Source organism: Notamacropus eugenii, chromosome 1 (assembly GCF_028372415.1).
Source record: "Notamacropus eugenii isolate mMacEug1 chromosome 1, mMacEug1.pri_v2, whole genome shotgun sequence".
Taxonomy (NCBI): Eukaryota; Metazoa; Chordata; class Mammalia; order Diprotodontia; family Macropodidae; genus Notamacropus; species Notamacropus eugenii.
The window spans coordinates 309933843-309954944 of record NC_092872.1 but is presented as its reverse complement, the minus strand read 5'-3'; the positions used below and the strand labels follow the sequence as shown (position 1 = coordinate 309954944).

Genomic DNA, 21102 nt, shown 5'->3' with positions numbered 1-21102 from the left:
CAGTTCATCCTTCTACCCAGGCAAAGGGGCAGATCATTTGAGCACTAGAGTTCACTTTACAGGCTAGGCTAATGACCTTCTCTCACAGGCTGAGAGGATTTCCATGTTATTGGCTTGGTACCCCATGCTGAAAGTTTGTTAGAGATGTGAAATTGAGACCTCAATCTGCAGAACTAATCAGGGCCAGCATAGCCAGCTTTCTATGCTCCTGAGCCATGAGGCGGTGGTCTTCCACCCTGGGTAAAGATGGTGTGGCTGTTGCATAGTCCTGGATGTTGGGAATGGTTAGCTTTAATAAGACAGTAAAGTTTGGGGCAGTTGGGGTGATCATGTAATAGAAAGAGCATTGGATTGGATTTAGGGTTACTAGACCTGGGTTCAAATCCTAGCTGTGTTACTATCTCTATAACCTTAGTCAAGTCACTTAAACAACCTCTCTGGATCTCAGTTTCATTCTAGATAAAATTAGATTGGACTAGATGACCTCTAAGATTCTTCCAGCTTTAAGTCCTATAATCTTATGAAGCCCTGAAGGAAGCTACCCCCTTTAAGTTAAACTTGGTTTTATTTAGGTGAATGGATATCCTTTTTTAAAATAAAATTGTATTGATATCTCTTATTATTACATCACCTGCCTTTCCCAATGGAACCTCCTCCAAGAGGTTCCATGTTCTATTGGGCAGCTAGGTGGCGTGATGTATAGTGCACTTGGCTTGGCGTCAGGAACACCTGAGTTCAATTCTGACCTCAAACATTTACTAGTTGTGTAACCTTAGACAAACACTTAACCTCTGTTTGTCTCAGTTTCACAAATGTAAAATGAGGATATTAATAGTACCTATCTCCCAGGGTTGTTGTGAGGATTAACTGAGATAATATTTATAAAGCACTTAGCACATAGTAGGCAATATGTAAATGCTAACTATCATTATCATTATTCCCTAGCTACTCAAGCCCCTTTGGAGTCATAACATTATAAGATTTAGAGCTGGAAAAGGACTATATAAAATTATCCAGTCCAATCTCTATTTTACTAATGAGCAAACTAAGCCTCAAAGAGTTGAGTGATTTTTTCAAGGTCACTGGTTACAGGTTCAGCACAGTTTCACTTAAAGGGATCTTTTTTAGCTGGCAACTAAAAATAAAGTTATAAAGTACAAGTTGCTCATACGTGCCTCTGGGTGTAGAAGTCCTAAAGAGGTGAATGGTAAAGCTATTAGGCCACTTGGATTCAGGACAAGAAGATTGGTATGAAAGGAGGATTCATGAGAAGCAATCTTGCATAAACTAGATATAGATTAATATCTCATACCATATACAAAGATAAGCTCCAAATGGATTCATGTCTTAGATATGAAGGGGGACAAAACAAATTACAGGAGCAAGGAAGAAAGTCCCTTTCAAACTGATGAATTGGAGAAGAGTTCATGATGGAGAAATTCTCCAAATTACTAATTATTGAAGAGATGCAAATTCAAGTAATAAACTGATTCTACCTCATACCCATCACATTGGAAAAACTGACAAAGAAGAGAAAGGATGGATATTGGAGGGACTATGAGAAAACAGGTATATTAATGCAAAATTTGCTGATGGAGCTATGAATTGGTCCAAATGTTCTGGAAAACAATGTGGAACTGTGCACCCTCCCCCCCAAGTCACTAAACTGTGATTTTCCTTTGACTCAGATTTATATACATAGCAGCTCTTTTTGAGATGGCAAAGAACTGGAAACTAAGGGAGTATCCATCAATTGGGGAATGGCTAAACAAATTATGGTATATGAATATAAAATTATTTTATTTTGCTGGAAGAAATGTTGACATATGTCTTCACAGAAACCTGGGAATATAATGCAATACAGATGCAAAATGAAGTGAGCAACACCAGGAGAACAAGCTATACAATAACAACAAATTTATAATGATGAAAAACTTTGAGAGATTTAATTTTCATCAATCAATGATTTTAAAGAACTCATGATGAAATATGCTACTCACCTTCTGATAAAGAGGTCTCAGGACTTAGTGTGCAGATTGAAACAGAAAATTTTTGGACATTGCCAGTACAAGAATTTGTTTTGCTTGATAATAGATATTTGTTACAAAGGTTTTGTTGTGATTTTTTTTTTTCCAGTGGAGGTTAGGGGAGACAGGAGGGAGAAAAAATTGTTTTTTAAATTAAAATTTTTTATAAATCTAAGGCGTGTTCAGTCCAGTGGGGTTAGGGATGAAGAGAGTGTGAGAAAGAATATTTCCAGTAATAACTAAGATGTAAAAACAAAAGGTAGTAAAATTTATTTAAAATAAATAACAAGGTTAGGTTAGAAGATTATCTGTAAGGCCCTGACTAGATGGGATGGAGCAGTTTTGGACTGTGAGCTCCTTGAGGGCAGGAAATTTTATTCCTTTTTTTTATATCCCCAGACAGTGCCTGGCACATAGTAGGCACTCAATAAATGCTTGTTGATTTGACTTGAACTGAGAATATAGGGTGAGGCTCAAGTCCGGGAGGGGAGCCTCCTGCAGTTACCCTTCAAGGAAAGTCAGGAAAGGCCCTTCAGCTGTCCACACCTCCCTATTCAACATGGTCAACAGCTTTCCTCCCCCCCACCCCCACTTCTCCCATTTTGTCAAAGTAATTGATTGATCTAAGTTTGCTCTGTAACTCCCACTCATTGAGCTTCTGTCCCTTCATCTTTCGGCCATAATAATACCTGCACCTTCTTTCTCAGAGTCCTAAGGAAAGCTTTTTTTTTTTTTCTTTTTTTTTAAGATCATGAAGTGCTCTATGAACGTGGGTGGTTATTTTCAGAATGCTGGCACTAAGGAAATTCATCTTCTGACCTTCTGATAATGGTAGCAGAGAGACCTTCAGAGACTAGCTCAGGGACTCTGATTGGAGTATCTAAAGTGGCCCCTGACTTAACTTTTACTCCTAGCCAATCAAAGGCCACCAGAATTGGGGTGTGTGCATGCTGGAATGGGGGAGAGGGAGGAGGTATGGGGGGGCGGGGGAGTGAAGGATGAGGGAGTGATGAAGGGGAGTTGTTTTGGTGAGAGGGATACCAAGCTCAAGCTCAAGCATTTTTTCCTCGGAACTCCCACCTGGGATTGTTCCCTCCACCTCCCTTTCTGCCTTCCCCATAAACAGATGTAAGGAACCTGGCTTACTCCATTTCTTCGGGAGGGTGACTGCTCTACTTTTTCCTCCGTGCTTTGCAAAGCTCTGATCTCGCTGCGGCCAGCTGTCAACCTTTTTGCTTTAATGCACCAGACACTGAGAGGAAACCTCGCTCATCTCTGCACCCGGGAAACAAGTATCGACTATGCCTTGAACCGCCCGAGGATTGATCCAATCTGTAGCCTCTTCTCACTTGCCTCTGGCTCCCTGCCATTTTAGACATTATTATTCTAGGTTGTTGCCTTCGGTCATCTCCCCGCAGCAGCTAGATTCAGGGAAGTTTTGAGGAGGGGAGGGGGAAATTCCTCTGAGATAAAAATGTTCGCTTCCAAATCCAACTCAGTTTCTCCCTCCCCTTCCATGGAACAGGCAGATGCCGATGCTCTGGACATCAGCACCAAAGTGCAGCTGTATGGCGTGCTCTGGAAAAGACCCTTTGGGAGGCAGTCAGCCAAGTGGTCCAGAAGGTGAGTTCTGAGGATGCTTGGGGCTTCGGCTGGAGTAAGAAAGGGGAAATGACTCAGTTTTGAGGAAAGCTTCTCTTGGTCAGACAATAAAATGGGAGCCAAGACGCTTGACATTTTAACCTGGCTCTGTCTGTGCCTTGTTATATGACCTTGACATCACCTTTTTCCAGTCCTCATTTCCCTCTTCTGGGAACTGGCTTCAACATTTGGCAATCTTTGTCCCCAAGCAAAGATACTGAGGTCTTTGCTGAGATACTAGAATGAAGAGGAACAGACTTCTGTTTAGGGAGTATAAGTGGAATTGGTGTTTTGATTCAAGAGCCAGTCCAAATGCACACATTTATTCAGCTGTGAATTGGGGTCACCTCATACAGAAGGGCTGGGCTGACAGCACCTCTGCTTGGAAGAAAAATGGGAGACTTCACCATCTCCATGTAGAGCTAGAAGAAATTTTCTTGGAGAGAGACCCTCACTATAAAACAACTTCTGAATTTCATTGACTTTATAAGCCTCACCAGGCACCAATATGCCAGGCTAAGTCCATGTTTGTGGGGGACAGGCTAGACCAGAGGCATAACTAGAAATTCTGGCATCCAGGGCAAATTCCCTTGGTGAAAGGGTGCTATAGACATACCTTAGAAGAGAGGCAAGCAGATACAGCCCTGCCAGGAGAGACGGTAGCCAGGCCCTTCTTCTGAACTGCATCGACCCAGTAGCTCAATGCCTTGCCCTCTCCTGGGGCCTGACTTCACCCTCCAAACCCCACAGGGTCAGAGGTCAACAAAGGACTCTGAACAGGGAGGAAAGGGAGAGGATGATGGTCTCCAGACCAGTATGAGGAGGAAGTCCTCTCAGTTTAGGTGCCTGGAACAAACCTGCCCCACCCTAGTTTCAGCTCTAAACAGAGTATTTCAGTCTCTTCTCTTCTCCCACATGTCCCCAAATCAGGTATTTAGCTCAATGTCTTAGGCAAAAGATTAACAAGCTACAGTAGTTGGAAGAGTCTGCTTATGAAAGTAAAAAGCTTTTAACAGGCTTGAGATGGATTGTAATATATAAAACCTGAGATTAGACTGCCACCCCCTACCTTGACCTTGAGGTCTAACAATAAACCTTTGGAAAACTGGATATGGGGCTTGGGAAAAGTCCTGTGAACATCTAAGATTAAGTGACCCTTTTGATCTCTGGAGGCAGTCAGAGAGCTGTCTGCTCTTTATTGATCATATTCAGGTTGGATTATCGGGGTGGCCTTTCACAGGATCAAGGTTTGGAGATGACTTTTCCATGGGATCAAGAGACTTTCTTATTGCCAGACTCTTCCTCTTTTTGGCATTTGAATGCAAAAATTGGGGGTGTTTTTGTTCATTCGTGTCAGACTCTTCATGACCCCATTTGGGGGTTTCCTTGGCAAAGGGAGTTGGCTTGTCATTACTGTCTCTAACTGATTTTACAGATGAACAAACTAAGGCAAACAGGGTTAAGTGACTTGCCCAAGGTCACACAGCTAATGAGTATCTGAGGTCAGATTTGAACTTGCATCTTCCTAACTCCAGGTCTTGTGCACTTTCCACTGTACCACCTACCTGCTTTGGGGGTATGAAGTGACCATATTAGGTTGGGCTGCCTGAGCACTAACTCCCTGGAGTTAGAGATTTCCTCTGACCTTCAGAGGTAAAACTATCCCTAGAATATGGCAAAAAGGGGCACATTGACCCAGAACATCTGGCATAGTTAACAAGGGAAAGAATCCCATCCACTCTCTCTCCAAAGATGATTCTTCCATTCTGCTTATGGTTCTGGTGATACTTCCTCCTTTACAGTGCTTCTGCCTTCTGTCCAATACCCTTTAGTCATGTTTACACTCTCAGCTATCCTCTGCTATTACCAAATCCATCAATTTAGAGTCATAAGGTTAGAACTGGAAGCTCCTTCATTTTTCAGATGAGGAAACTGAGGCCTAGAGAAGTGACTTGCCCAAGATCACACAGATGGCAGAATTGGAATTCAAACCCACAAACTCTCAATTACATCTTTCTACTACATCATGATGCCTCTGGATTTCACCAACATTATGCTGGGCAAGGAGAGAGGGGCCCCAGCACAGATTTGCCCCAGGACTTGAACCCTACTAGGGAATCATCCCACCGCACAGATAGCAGCATCCATCAAGCTAAGTTTTGGGAGAGTAGAGAAGAGTGAAAGTTTCCAATCTACAGATATAATCCTCTAGCATTTGGAAAGGAAATAAAAATCTTCCTAGCATTGCCGAACTTAGACTGAGAAGCCTGCCGCTTTGTAAAGCGGAGCATCTCTCCTCCCTTCCCTCCTTCCCCATGGTGGGTCTTAGCTAATTAGTGACCACAGATAATTGCAACAAGCTCTATCATTAGAACCATCATTGTCATCTTGTCTTTAAAAGATTCAGTGCTCTGGAATGTCAAGGGAAACATAAATAACTAATAGGAATGGATGAATCTGGTGGGCTGAGCTTTGCTCTGCAGCCATGGTCAGTTCTCTTTTCTGAAATTGCATTTGGCCTGGTCTTCTTCCTTGGCTGCAGAGGATATGTTAGGATCAGAGTGAAAAGGTGATGGTTGAAGGATGTCTATTCCTCTTTTCCCAAGACTCACCCCCATAACTGACAAAAGCAGCTAGGTGTTCATTAAGTTAAATTCCTTTCCCTACAAGCAGAAAAAAAAGGCATAGAAATAGAGATAGAGAAAAACAGACAGAGGCAAAGAGAAAGACAGAGACTAAGAGAGAGACACAGAGAGATTCTCTCATCACTGCCCAAGCAGTTCTACATTTGTAGGAACTGGAAGAGGATGGCAAAGAAAATTTTCTGCTGGGAGATTAGTTTCTTTTGCAATTTATAGAAAGATAAAAGACTATTTCTAAAATGATGGAAGGGTTGGAAGAAATGCTGGGAATTGAAAATATGATGAATTTATATTTGCATTATTTATAAAACCCATTGACATTTGTGAAAGGGAAGCATGTTTTAATGGAAAAGCTACTGCTGGATTGAGGAGTCAGAGGACCTGAGTTCAAATCCCCATTTTTCACCTTCTTTGCTATTTGACACCTATGTGACTTAATTTCTCTGGGCCTCGGTTTCCTCATCTATAAAATGAGAGGATTGGACTCAGTGACCTCGAAGCTCTGAATCTAGGAGGCTGTGAGCTTATAGGACTGTGAACAGTAAGAAACACGGGTATCTTTGGAGTAGTAACGTGAGTAGTATGGTAAAGAAAGCTCAGGAAGGGCAACAGATCAACCCCAGCATATATCAGTGAGTCAGCAGACTGGCCAGACTGGGGTTGGGCCAGCTGCAAAACAGCCTCTTCATGAGTAAGCAGTTCTCAGAGGTCTCTGATTCTGCATTCCCCTCAGGTCCCTGGTTCCTCCACCTGAAACCTCCACGGAGGTGAGCAGCAGTATCTATCATCTTCCTTCTCTTGTAGTCTAGGAGTTAACTATCTGAGGATGCACAAAATGAGATCAGCTTTATTAATCTAAAGTAGTAGTGGGGTAATATATGAGTGAAAAGCCCTGTTCTGCAGGGAAAAATCAGAGTTGAAATTTGTTGTAGTGAGAAATAAGGACGTAGGGAAGAAAAACTTTGGGCCCAGAAATTCTAATCCCATTTCTGAGATTTAATTAACCTCTGTTCGCTTGCAAAGTTGTAAGGCTGAGCTTCTTCAAAGGACTGTAAAAAGAACCTAGATTTTCTTGTAAAGTCCTTGGCCCCTCCTTAGGATATAATCTGAAATGATTCTGAAGCTATTGGGTCTCTTTTTTCTTTCATCTTCTAAACTGGCCTCCCCCAGCAAACTTTGTCTGGGAATTTGATTTGGCTCATGAACGTAGAAATGCTAATACAATGGTCGATAACAGTAATGGGCAGCTAGATGGTGTAGTGGTCAGAGCACTTGGCTTGAAATCAGGAAAACTCATCTTCACAAATTTAAATGCAACCTCAGACACTTACTAGTTGTGTGACCCTGGGCAAGTCATTTAACCCTGTTTGCCTTAGTTCCTCATCTGTAAAATGAGCTGGAGGAAGGAAATGACAAACTACTTAGCAAAGTATCTTTGCCAAGAAAATCCCAGATGGGGTCACAGCTATGACTGAAAAATGACTCAACAATACTAATAATAATTACTGTTAATAACAGTAGTAGGAGGCAGCTAGATGGCTCAGTGAATAGAATGCTGGGCCTGGAGTCAGGAAGTCTTGAGTTCAAATTTGGCCTCTGATACTTAACTGTGTGACCTTGGGCAAGTCACTTAATTTCTGTTTGCCTTAATCCACTGGAGAAGAAAATGGCCAGGATCTTTGCCAGGAAAACTCCATGAGTCGTGAAGAGTCAGACACAATTGAACAAGAAAAAATAACAGTGATATGACATCTTTCTTTATTGAAAATGGTTTTTGCCTGCTCTCTGTGACACCTCCCTTCCCCACCTTCCACCTTGAGAATTATGTTCTGGTTAATTCACTACTATTGGTCACACTGTTGGTACGGCTAGGGGAAGCCCTTTGGACAGAAGGTTGATAATCCCCTGGAGCCCTCCAGAGTAAAGGGATCTGCTGTGCTAGGTTAGACCCACCTAAAGAAATTAGCAAAAAATAACTAAAGCAGGGAAAGAACAAGTACCTCCTTATTGGTAAATCCCAAGGCAGTCTTTTTGAACTCCTAAAAGAGTGGGACAGAATCCTCAGTTCTCCTGTGACTGTCCAAACCCCCCAGCCTGATTAGCTCTCACACAGTTGAGTTCCAGGTCAGGCTTACACATAAAGGGTATGTATCATTGACTATCTGTGTAGCATGTTGAAGGCCCTACTAAAAGTTGCTCCCTCTCCAAAAATATTTCTTCCCCTGGCTTTTTGCAGTGCCTATAATTCCCTCCATTTGGAGTTAAGACATTTGGGGGTTTCAAGAGTTCATTTTAAAAATTGAAAATGTTTTATGGAGAAGGTAAGCTTTAAGATGGGGAGCTAAGTGGTGTAGTAGCTGGTGTGCTGGACCTAGAGACAAGAAGACTCCTTTGTATGTGTTCAAATCCAACATTAGAGACTTTCTAGCTGTGTGACCCTGGGCAAGTCACTTAACCCAGTTTGCCTCAGTACCTCACTTGAAAAATGAGCTAGAAAAGGAAATGGCAAACCACTCCAGTATCCTTTCCAAGAAAATCCCAAATGGGGTCACAAAGTGCTGGATACAACTAAAAGAATCACTCAACGACCACAAACTAATTATGTTAATTTGCCTTTCAAGTCAATAACCATGAAAGACAATCTATTGATAAACCCAGAATATGTAAAAGTGAGGAAATAGTTTGACTTGAATTTCTATGTATGTGTCTTATGAAAAAACATACATGAGAATTACCCAGAATTAAAAGGTGTGGAGGGAATAACCACAACAGGGAAATCATGGATCCCTCAAAGTAAATACAGCCTCAAAAAGGCCTTTGTGGAATGAGACAAGACCCTGTGGTGTACAAGAGGCAGCCCTATAGCAGACAGGTCACTGCTTTCTGCTGGATTTGAAGTTAAAAGAAAGACCTGCTGCATTTGAGCTAGCCATGTGACCTTGGGCAACTCCTCTCTGAGCCTCAGTTCCCTTACCTGTCAAAAGGAGATAATACTGATACTGCTTACCTTGTGGGCTTGTTGTGAAACAAGTGCTTTGTCAACTGACTCAGGACGGACAATTTTTAAATTTTCAGTTAGATTATTTAAACCATGGAATGATGCAAATTTGGGCTTCATATACTGCTTTGTTGATTGTTTAGAATTAAGAACATGATGTAGAAAATATTAATAATGCAGAATACACCTGAAAGTATGTCCTCCATACATTTTTTGTTTCAGAGAACTGGTTGTTAAACCAGTATACTCCTGTGTAAAACGTTCTTGGAATAGTTAAGGTTTCATGCTGGTCTGGAATGAAATGAAATGAAACCTGTATGGATCATCTAATTAGCAAACCTATGGATATTTACTTACTCATAACATACAAAGGATACTCAACAAGGCCTGTCAATTTTATAAAATCTCTTGTATATGCCTTTTTTCCTTTGACACCACTACTATCATTGTCATGACACAGACCCTTCTCACCTCACAGCTACACTATTGCAATAGCCTAATGGTTAATCTCCCTGCCATAAGTCTCTCCTCATTCCAGTCTATCCTCAACTCAGTAGCCAAACTGATCTTCCTAAAGTCTGACTATGTTAACCCTCTACTCAATAAATCCCAGTGGCTCCCTATTACTTCTGTGATCAAATATAAAATCCTCTACTTAACATCCAAAGCCCTTCATAAACTACTCCCATCTCCTACTTTTCTAGTTTTTTTTTTTTGGTTTTTTTTTTTACTATTTATGCCCCACCACATGCTCTTTGATCAAGGCCTCCTTGCTGTTCATTGAACAAGACAATCCATCTCCCAAATCTGGGTATTTTCACTGGCTGTCCTCCATGCCTGGAGTTCTCTCCTGCCTCATCTCTACCTCCTGATTTTATTTCAAGTCTCAGCTAAAATCCCACCTTCTGTTGGAATCCTCCTTCTTTTGATCCTCCTTAATTCTAGTGCTTTTCCTCTATGGATTATCTTGTATATACCTGGTTTGTACCTAATTGTTTGCAGGTTATTTCCCCCATTAGAGTATGAGTTTCTTGAGAGCATGTGCTTTGCCTTTCTATATCCCCAGCACAGAGTAGGCCCTTAATAAATGTTTATTACTATTGATCCTTGATACTGTACCAGTTCAGCCCCCCTCTTTTCTATGTGGAAATAATTGCTAGCAGTTATATAAGTAAGGTACTTTATGTATGTTATCTCAGGGGTATGTTCATTCTAAGGGCAAGGCTTCTGTATTCCCTGTTCCCTTGCCCCTGTTCCCAAGGGCAGGACTTCTTAAGCTTTTTCCACTTCTGGCCCCTTCAGCACTTCTTAAACTGTGGATCTTGACCCTGTTTGGGAACAGGGAAGCTGTGTCCATCTGGGTGTGTTAGCCCCCTGAAACAATCCAGTCAGTCAACAAGCATTGATAATTTGCTTACTATATTCCAGGCACTAAGCTAAGTTCTGGGGATACAAAAAAAGGCAAAAAATACAAACACCTGCCTTCAAGGAATTCATATTCTGATAGTGGAGGACAACATGCAAACAATCATGAGCATATAAGAAATAAACAAAGGAATTTTGGTAATCTCAAAGGAAAGGTGCCAAAGGGGGCAGGGGGGAGGTAGGGAAGGGTGGAGGGCAGAGGGGAGAACCAGGAAAAATTTCTTGTAGAAGGTGGGAATTTAGTTGAGTCTTGAAAGAAGACAGGACAGCTAGTGGAGTTGAAGAGGAAGTACATTTGCAGGTCTGGAAGTGGGAGTAGGAAGTGGGACAGAACCGTCCCACATTAATGAGTGATGGAGTATGTGTATCAACGTATATCGTTTTTTGTTGTCATATTAAATGAGTGACGGAGTATGTATATCAACGTATATCGTTTTTTATTGTCATATTGCCAGCACCTAGCTCAGTGTCTTCTACATAATAGGTGATTAATAGATGCTTGTTTAACTGAATTGAAATTGGGGGATCTCAAATATAATCCCAGAAATTGAAGCCAACCAGGAAATTGGGATATCAAAAGATAAATACTAGGACAATGAAACATCAATCTCAGGGTTGGTTTTGTGTTATTTTAAGCAAAAGTATAGGTATTTTGGCCACAGAATTATGTTTGGCTAATCTGATTTCTGTTTGAACAATATGCATCCCTATTATTCCTTATCCAAGGAAAAATCAGTGCCCTGCACAGTAATAATGCATTCTTAAAGACTATAATGTTTACAAAGATTTTTCCTCACAGCCACTCTATGAGACTGATAATGCTAATATGATTGCTTCCATTTTATTGATGACAAAACTGTGCCTGAGAAATAAAGGGATTTGTCCATGGTCACATAGCTATACTGTCAAAGTTAGGATTCAAATGCAGTTCCTCTGGCTTTGAGTCTGGTTTACTATATTATTCTACTCCCATGGGTTTCCCTAGGTCCATTCCCATTCAGGAAAAAAATCATCTTCAAGTTTCTCATGTATTTCTTGGGGTGAGAAGTAAAGGAGATCACGTGCCCTCCCCATACACTCAATCTTCATGACCTATTTAAATACTATCTACCCTTTCCAGCTCAAGTCCAACTCCTTCATGAATCCTTGTTTTCCCAGCCACCCCACTCTTCAGAGATAGGTCTCTTTTTCTGGCCTGGTCCTTATCATGTGCCATCTTGAAATATTGTGACCTGAATGGGGATCCTAATCCCCTACTGTTGGCAGTCTAGAGAGATTTCTGTCTTTGGGACATGCCTAATAGTTTAAGATCCCATCAATTTGAGCCCCCACCCATAATCTCATTAGAAAAAAATTGACATAATCTAGTTTATTTCTAGAATGGTTGGAGCCACCTCATCTGCTTGCTAACAACCAAGGCAAACGTTGGTAAGCATTTTTAACATGAACGTATTTATTACAAAACAGATAAGGAGAGAAATGACCCTTGGACCCAAATCTTTTAACAGGGAACAAATTCATATTGTCAGTAGTAAAAGCAGCCCAAGTTCGCTGCAATTAATCTTCACTGCAGCATACTCATGATATGTATTGGTTCTAAATACTTGTCTGCCAGCCATTTCATCTGTTCCAGATGATTGCTGTTCCCACCGCTGCTGTCTCTCAGACGCATAATGCCACCTTTGAAGCTGCCACCTGCTGTTGCTGCCAGCTGCAGTCCTGTAGTTGCATAGGTCTGCCCTTATCACCTCCTGGCCCAGCACTTCACATGGAAGATTTTCCCTTCTCAAGTCTCATGGTTCTTCTATTGCCTTCTTGCCCCAACCCAGGGGCCCTTTATCTTCTAATCATCCCTACCTGGTACTTTTTGCCATATGCCTTTGGCCTGCAGAACTTTGGGAGTGTGAGGTTTTTATTTTTTTTTCTACTAGCACCATGTTGACTGTAGTATATTCTGTACACACATCCTGCCTCCCTGTGTCTCACTTTGGCAAACTAGAAGAAAAAACCCAAAAAGGCAGAAAATTTTCTACTCCCATATCTTACATTACTTATCTTTTTATGTCTCTATATTGACTTGCCTACTAGATTGCAGGTGCCTTGAGAACAAGAATTCTCTTATTTTGTACATGTATTGCCCACAGTTTCTAGCACAGTGCCCTGCACATAGTAGGTACTTGATAAATGAATGTTGATGAGATGTAGAGATAAATGAGTACACAAAGGAGAACTGAAGCGTAGCCTGGAAACCCAGGTTTGAGGCATTTTGTGGATCAGTTCAAAACTGCCACTCATGAGCCCCCATCAGTATGTTCACTTTTTTTCTATTAATGAAATTTTTAATTAAATTAAAATTAAAATTTAATTTAACTAATTAAGTTAAATTAAAAATTTAAATTTTAAAAATTTATATATTGAATTTATTATATACTTAAAAGGAACACAAAGCTGAATGTAAATAGATTCTTGATTTCATGTACAATTCTCTTTTTTCCCCCAAATTCCTCAACTTTAAAAAAAATTGAGTATTTTATTTTTTACATGTAAAAAACAATTTTTAACCTTCATTTTTTACAATTTTGATTTCCAAATTCTCTCCCAAACTCTCTCCCCCTCTCTCATCACTGAGAAGGCAAGCAATTTGATAAAGTCTTGTAAAACGTATCTCTATATTAGTCATGTGCAAGAAAGTATGCTTACTTTTACTAGCAATTCAGAGAGTGCATTTGTTCAAAACAAACAGAAAAATTTAATCAGTTAAATAAAATTACATAGAATGATTCCATATGCACACATAGGGTATACTTTCCAAAAGACTGCCACATCAGTAGTAAAAATATATGCTTCTTTTCAATTTCTACCCATTGCCCCAGGTTTCTTACCTGTAGGATCAAACAGAACAAAGTGAAGACCTTTTCCACATGATAATTTCATCTATTTGAAGATAGCTATCATATCCCCTAAAAAAATTTTTTGTCCAGGCTAACTAAACATTTCTTGTTCTTTCAGCTGGAACTTATATAACATGGACTGAAGGTTTTTCACCATCTTGCTTGCCCTCTGCTGGATACTTTCCAGCTTATCATTGTCTTTCTTCAACCATGGTTGAACATGCTCAGAGGTTCTGGACTCTCTCTTAGTGGGAGAAGTAGAAATGTTAATAACCTCTTGGTTCTAGAACATAGGGATGCTTTGGGGGCCAATTCAGTCCAAAATTCATAAAGTGACTACTGCTGGGGGCTAGGGAGGTATATGGTGCCAGTGGAAGATCTTCACCATTCATTATAACATCAATCTTATACATTCTCTTAACCCAAGTTCTTGACTCTCTTTCTTTCTCCTTGTTCTCTTCTCCCTGGTCACCACTTCAGGTTTTTCATCATCAAAGAAAGCTTTCTGCTTTACTACTCTGAAAGCGAAAAAAAAAGCTTCGAAAGCAATAAATATTTCAACATCCATCCTAAGGTGAGACCATCATACTTGGAGCTGGGGCTGGGTAAGGGAGGAGGTGTTAAAATAAGGAGAGAAAGGATCTAGTAGGCAGTGAAGATCATATGTCCCGGGATTTCACAATAGTGCTGATTTCAAAATAAGAAAAATACTTTTAATGAGGCTTTGCACGACTAGTAGCCTTTGCCAGGCCATGTGTCCTGGTTTTGTATTTGAGTAGAAGAATAAAAAATGTCACCATGGGTAAAGTGGACTTGGGTCTAGGTAGGATCTCATACTTGAAAGAGTTTGAGATTGGGGAGACATGGAATCTCTGGAAACTGCCTAGGAACTGGGAACCTGTCTGCTGAGGAATAACTGGGTCAGCTAAATCCTCCTAAGACAGGGAAGTTGACCAGGGGGCTGCAATAAGGTATATTAGGCTTCCCCCTTCCTTCACCATTAATAACTTCAATTCTCTTTCCAAGGGCCCCTCTATCGGGTTTCCAGTCTGGGGGCCTCAGATGAATGTGTTTCAGTAGTCAGTCTGACTCTTAGGTTGAGTTGGGTGATATATTCTGGTTGTCCATTCAGGGTGTCATACCTCTGGGGGGCTGTCTCGTGGAAGCCAAAGAAGAACCTAACATGCCCTATGCGATGAAGATCTCCCACCAAGACTTCCATGTGAGTAAAGCTTCCCAGGCAGGCTAGGGAATATAAGCAGAACAACCCCCCTGTGACATCCTCCAGATCCATAGATCAGAAACAACTCAGGCAATGCCACTGGCTTCCATCTGCACCAAAGATGCCCAAAGAGTTTGTGCCGCATCTTGATCTACCGAAATAATTAGCTAAGGACTATTAGTGGATTAAAGAAGGGCTAAAACCTTCTCATCCACTTCCTTTCTTGGGATGCCAAATATTCCCAGCATTTTCACTGACCCATCTGGAGAATAGACAACATTACCAAAATTTCCTACGTTTTGGAAGCTGTGTTTTCCTGTGTTTTGGAGGAATGTGGGTGAGGGCCAAAGGTGTTTACTGCACACATATGCCTCTGACAGGAAGAGAGACAGTAGGAAGGTCATGTGTTGTTCTTTGCCCATTAAGCACTGTTGAAACTTAGCTGTGTGTAAATAGTGGAGAGTTGTTAGATTTTGGAGGGTGGTGTTTACATGGACTTGGGGAGTACTACAAGCAGGAACAGATGCTTCTGTCAAGAGGGTAAGTATTTGGCTACTGTCCTTGTTGAATTCAAGGACCACAACCGCCCACACCAGTACAGAAGAGAGGACAGCTAGGAGAAATGAGACAATGATGCTGAACCTCTCTGATGTACACTGACTCACATGTGCCAAACCCAGTGTCTCCTTCTGCCCTTGCTTTATTATTCCCTCAGGGCAACATTGTACTGGCTGCAGAATCAGAGTTTGAACAAGTCCAGTGGCTGGAGATGTTGCGAGAATCTGGCAAAGTGTAAGTGCTGGGATGGTGGAGGGAGATGGTGTCCAGGTAGGGTAAGAGGGAGGTGGCAGCTTTGGGGGAGGGGATGCAGAAGGTCTTGTGGAGGAAGAGGAGGAATCTACCAACTGTGAGCTGACCCTGCTCAATGTGGCCTCCCTACCACTCATAACTCCGAAAGAGGTCCTGGGTCCCATAGGAAGCTGGAGAGGTTGGGTGTTGTGGATGAAGATAGAGGCAGTAAGGAAGAGATAAAAAAGCTTCTCAGGGAGGAGAGGAGACAGGAAGACTTGGCAGTATAAGAGGAAGCAGAGGATTGTCCTCTCTTGCCATTCAGAGAACTTGCAGAAGCCACCAATCTTCAAATACTAGATACCAGAGCTGTGAGAAATTTTATGTGAACACAATATTTAACCCTCTGACTTGACACAGCTGCCTTCTAGCCCCTTGGACGAACAGAGCCATAATTGGGGCTTTAAAAAAATTTTCCGTCTGACCATGATCACAAATGGTTCTTGGGGAAAATGGCATAAATGGCATTTGAGGGAGGCGGGATTCAAGGTCACTGCTGGGAGGGTGCTATTTGGAGAGGCATGGAAAGAAGTAGAAATTATGGGATTCAAGCATGGAGCATAGTTGGGGAGGGTTTAGTGAGAGGCAATTTACTCACCATAACATACCATTTGGCAGCATAATATACTAATTATTTTTGCTAACTAGATACTAAGTCTTATTTTTACCTTAAGGCAAAACCCCAGTTACTCAACCCTGGTTTGGCTTTGGGATTGAACCCTAGGATTGGTACTTTCTGAATCAAATTCTCCAGGCCATGAAATTTCCATGGGTCCCAAGACAGTCATTTCCTCTCTGGCATCCTTAGATTCAGAAGAACTTGCAAGTTTCCAAGTCTATCTTCATTCAAGTCTCCCAGTCCTAATTCCTCAGGCCAAGGTCAGCCTGAGAAAGAATTTCTTATCCACAATGTCTTAAAGTTTTACAGTTTGCTATGTGCTCATGTGCTGCTTACATGGGAAATTTACTAATATACCACAAATTTACCAATGGTTATTATAAATTTATTTATTTAGTTTTCAACATTCACTTGTATAAGATTTTGAGTACCACATTTTTTTCTCCCTCCTTTCTTTCTCTCCTCCCTTCCCAAGACAACAAGCAATCTGAGATGGGTTATATATGTACAATCATATTAAACATATTTCCACATTAGTCATGTCATGAAAGAAGAATCAGAACAAAAGGGAAAACTATGAGAAAGGGAAAAAAAGGTGAAAATAGTGTGCTTCGATCTGCATTCAGACTCCATAGTTCCTTTTCTGGATGTTTACCATCAGTTGCCATGATGGACTCATATCTCAGTTCCTAAGTGCTAGGTGAGACATATAGAAGACATTAGCTCTTGGCATCAGCAAGATGACATTCTGCAAAAAAAAAAAAAAAAAGGTGAATATAGCAAAGCATGCCTTTTTTTTAATGGTCTTGGACTTATTTTTCTTCTATCTCTTCCCATCTGTTCTCCTTCCCCAGGACTTGGAAGAATGCCCAGCTGGGAGAAGCCATGATCAAGAGTCTAGAGACCCAGGGTCTGCAGTTGGCCAAGGAGAAGCAAGAGTATTTAGGTGATGCTTTGATTTATGGTGATGCTTTGGGTCTAGACTGTTCCTATAACTGCAGCAATTTGTGATCACATTGGGCTTGTATTTGGCATGTATATTTGGTGTAGCAGAAATGGCATTCTATAGTACCATTCTGGGTTGTATGGGAAGGGAGAACCCAAGGACCAGTCTTTAACTTTGAGTACTTTGAAGTATACTGAGATACCACCTTTAACCTGCAATGAAACAATGATTTCCCCTTATTCTCAAGACACAAATAGGGAGAGCTACCCTATTCCCCCTTACCTGGACATGTTTTGGTCCACAGTTTCAAATTAAGGCCTATTTTAGGATAGAGTCACATGGTTTTAGATCCTCATGTCAAGGTCTCCAACAACAAGCTATCTTTGTGTGACCCTGGGCAAATCACTGTTCCTCAGCTTCTTCATCTGTTAAATAAGGATAATAATAGTACCTTCCTCACATGGTTGTCATGTTGGTTAAGGTCCGACTTTGGGTGTTACCATCCATGATGTAGATAATGTCTCCCATGTTGAGTTCTGAAACAGAACATTTCCCATGTCAGGAAGATCTGAGTTTAAATCTGCACTTACACACTTAGTAGCTATGTGACTCTGGATACTTTTCAATCCTTAAAGCACTATAAAATGCTAACTATTGTTACTGTTATTATTTGTACAGAGAAAAAGAAAGTGATACAGCTTGTTGGTCCTTCTCAGTGATTCATACCCCATTATTGATCTCAGAGGATGGTGGCTAGATCCATTCTCTGCCTGCCCTCTCTAGATTAAAATAGAGAAAATAAGGAAATAAGGAAAATAAGGAGAATATGCTCAATGCCCACGATGGGCTATTCAAGGGAATTGGTTAGCCCTTTTGCTGGAATGAACACTAAGATTCACACAAGCCTTCTCTAGGGAATTGAGGAAGGCAAAATGATCTCTAAGCTACCCTTCCCCTCTAGTTCCTATCATCCTGTGTTTGCCTCTGGGACCAATCCCTCTGTACCATTAATATATCTCAACTTTGTTTAGGAGTGTGTGTATTTTTATCGTATGTACATGTGCTTGCTTTGGCAGACAAATTGATGGAAGAAACTGAAGAATTGTGTCTTCAGAGAGAGCAGAGAGAGGTAGGTGGCTTCTGTAGTTGTGCAAAATCCTCCCCTCTCTCTCTTAGGCCTCTCAGTCCATGAAGGCCTTTGAAGCAAAGCTCAGATATTTTCTTGGATGGTTTCTGGCACTAAGAAGAGTCTGATGTGGGCAGTAACTCAGGTTAGAGAGGAGTAGCCACATGAGAGGACTGTGGTCAAATTGTCTTTTAGCGCCTCCTTTGCAATATTAACTACCTGGGAGTTAGGGGTAGTGGGACAAAAGGGGAGATGAGAGGTATAGGGGGTGGAGAACAACCAGATTAATTTCTTGCAACTGGAACCATATAACAATGGAATGGACTGGATTGATAGGTAGTGAGATCTCCATCTCTGGAGGTATTGAAGTAGAGGCAAAATCATCTATTCAGCAAATTTTTATTGAATGATCAATATGTCATTTGAAGCAGGGTACAGGAAAAAAGGAAGGGAAGGAGGGAGAGAGGGAGGCAAAGACCTGAACATGATGGAGCTTATTTGACCCTAGGGAAAATAAAATATTTACACAAATAATTATAATGCAAGGTAAAATGTGAAAGTGCATTAAGAAAGACACAAAATGCTATGATAGTTCAGATGAGGAAGGGATTACCTCCAATTATACACATCTGAGGAAGACTCATGGAGAAGATGGCATTTGAGCTGGATGATAATCAGTATTGGGTATCACAGGGTAAATTCTTGCACTGGAAAGAAGATTGGTTCCAAATGACTTCTAAGGGTACTTCTGACTCCCACTTTCCAGAATGCAGTTCAGAGAGCAACCAGGCATTTGCCTATAGAGTAACCTGTACTATTTATCATTGAGACTTCTATAAAATCTATAGCTAACTACCCCTAGAAATTGTCAAATTTCCAGGAATTTGCCCAGGCTGTTCCAGAGGTTGCTCAGATAACACAGGTGGGAAGGATCATGCAAATGATGTCACAAGAGCTTTCAAGTCATGGGTGGGAGGCATCAGTGATAAGAGGTCCTATTTGCTATTTTTCTCTCCTTTCTCATCTGACTCTTCTTTCCATTGTCTCTCTAGACAAAGGAGGATGTCTGTCTTGGCCAACCCCCTTGAGGCTCAGCCCTTGACTCTGACTAATGATAACTCCTTACCCAGTCTCATTTGTTTCTTGGTTAAGGTCTGACTTTGGGTGGTACCACTCATTAAGTAGATAATGTCCCCCATGCTGAGTTCTGAAACAGAAGCAGCTAGTGGATAAAATTCTGGGCATAGAGTCAAGAAGACCTGAGTTTAAATCGGGCCTTACACACTTACTAGCTATGTGACCCTGGACAAGTTACTTATTCTCTGTCTGCCTCAGTTTCCTCATCTGTAAAATGGGGATAATAATAGCACCTACCTCACAGGGTTGTTGTGAGAATCAAATGAGATAATATTTATAAAATTACTTAGCACAGTGCCTGGCACGTAGTAGGAGCTATATAAATGCTTTCCCTCCCTTCTTTCATGTAGTCAAGAAGCAAGGTAGATTAACAGTATTCTGACAGACAGATGTGTATGACACAGACATCTTGGCAGGAGGAAAGATAGGCTTATCCATCAGAGCCACAAAATCTGGGGCAGCAGCAGGCTAGAGGAAAATTTAGACAAAGCATCTAGGACTCATGCCATAGAATGAGGGCAGCAGTGGCCCATTTCAGAAAGGCCCCATTTAAAGACATATTGCACTAAATGAGACCTGTCTGAAATTAAATACCTATTATGTAGTCTTAGAATGTCAAGTGTATTAACATTAGGTCCAGATGGTGCCACAGTAGGTTCTCAGTCCGCTTGTCCTGAGGTAAGAAAGAGATGGATAAAAAGTTATCTCTAGCTTTTATATCCAGAGTAGTGAGGCAGGATTCAATTCCTGCTTCTTTCACTGAGTTCAATGAACAAGGCCTTTTCTGTGCCCCAGTTTTTCTACCTGCAGAATGGATATACTAAAAATCTCCTTTCCTCAATCCCTCATGGAGATTTTTGTTTTAAAGTGTCTTAAATCCTTAGAAAGGATTTTTTGTGTCAGGAACTGTTTTATTTCTTCTTTGTGTTAAAAAAATTCTTTGCACAGTGCTTGACACATAAAAGGCATTTAATAAATTCAGGTTGAGGGAATAAATGAATGAATGTGATTTCTATCCTTAATATTGTTTTTATATTCCATCTATGTGTTTAGTTGCTCCAGTTGTGTCTGACTCTCTGTGACTGCATTGGGGTTTTCTTGGCAAACATATTGAAGTAGTTTGCCATTTCCTTCTCCAACTCATTTTACAGATGAGGAAACTGAGGCAAACAAGGTTAAGTAACTTTCTCAGGGTCACACAGCAAGTAAGTGTCTGAGACCAGATATGAACTCAGATCTTCCTGACTCCAAGCCTAACGCTTTATCCAATGCACTACCTAGCTCCCCAAATTTCCTTTGAACAGAAAAAGTCCTGGAATGCAGGGTATAAGGCAAGAACCTGGCATATGGTATGCAAAGAAGATTGAGATGAGGGCAGATGTATTTAGAGCTATAAGAATGAAATGAGAAGACAATGTGGGGAAAGGGCACAGGACTTGGAGTCAAGAAACTGGGATCTGATTTTGGGTTCTTGCATTTTGGGTAAGGCACTTGAACTGTTGGGTTTCCTTTTTCTCCTCAGTAAAATAAGCTGTTACTGCTTATATCAAATAGGACTGTCATGGAGAAAAGGGCTTTG

The 21102-nt window shown here is 41.1% G+C and overlaps 1 protein-coding gene across 4 annotated transcripts in view; it reads left to right on the top strand.

The window, feature by feature from the left end:
* The first annotated feature begins 2802 nt into the window (after positions 1-2802).
* PLEKHD1 (pleckstrin homology and coiled-coil domain containing D1) overlaps positions 2803-21102 on the top strand; it is a 37293-nt gene continuing 18993 nt past the window's right edge. The window contains exons 1-7 of one of the 4 annotated variants that reach the window (XM_072629491.1): positions 2803-2966; positions 3553-3650; positions 14105-14198; positions 14757-14846; positions 15562-15638; positions 17169-17260; positions 18337-18389. In XM_072629491.1, coding sequence (XP_072485592.1) covers positions 2856-2966; positions 3553-3650; positions 14105-14198; positions 14757-14846; positions 15562-15638; positions 17169-17260; positions 18337-18389 — 615 coding nt within the window. In that variant the 5' untranslated portion in view covers positions 2803-2855. Of the gene's footprint in view, positions 2967-3050; positions 3651-14104; positions 14199-14756; positions 14847-15561; positions 15639-17168; positions 17261-18336; positions 18390-21102 lie in introns of those variants that run through there. The other 3 variants (XM_072629489.1, XM_072629492.1, XM_072629490.1) reach the window with 3 other exon arrangements.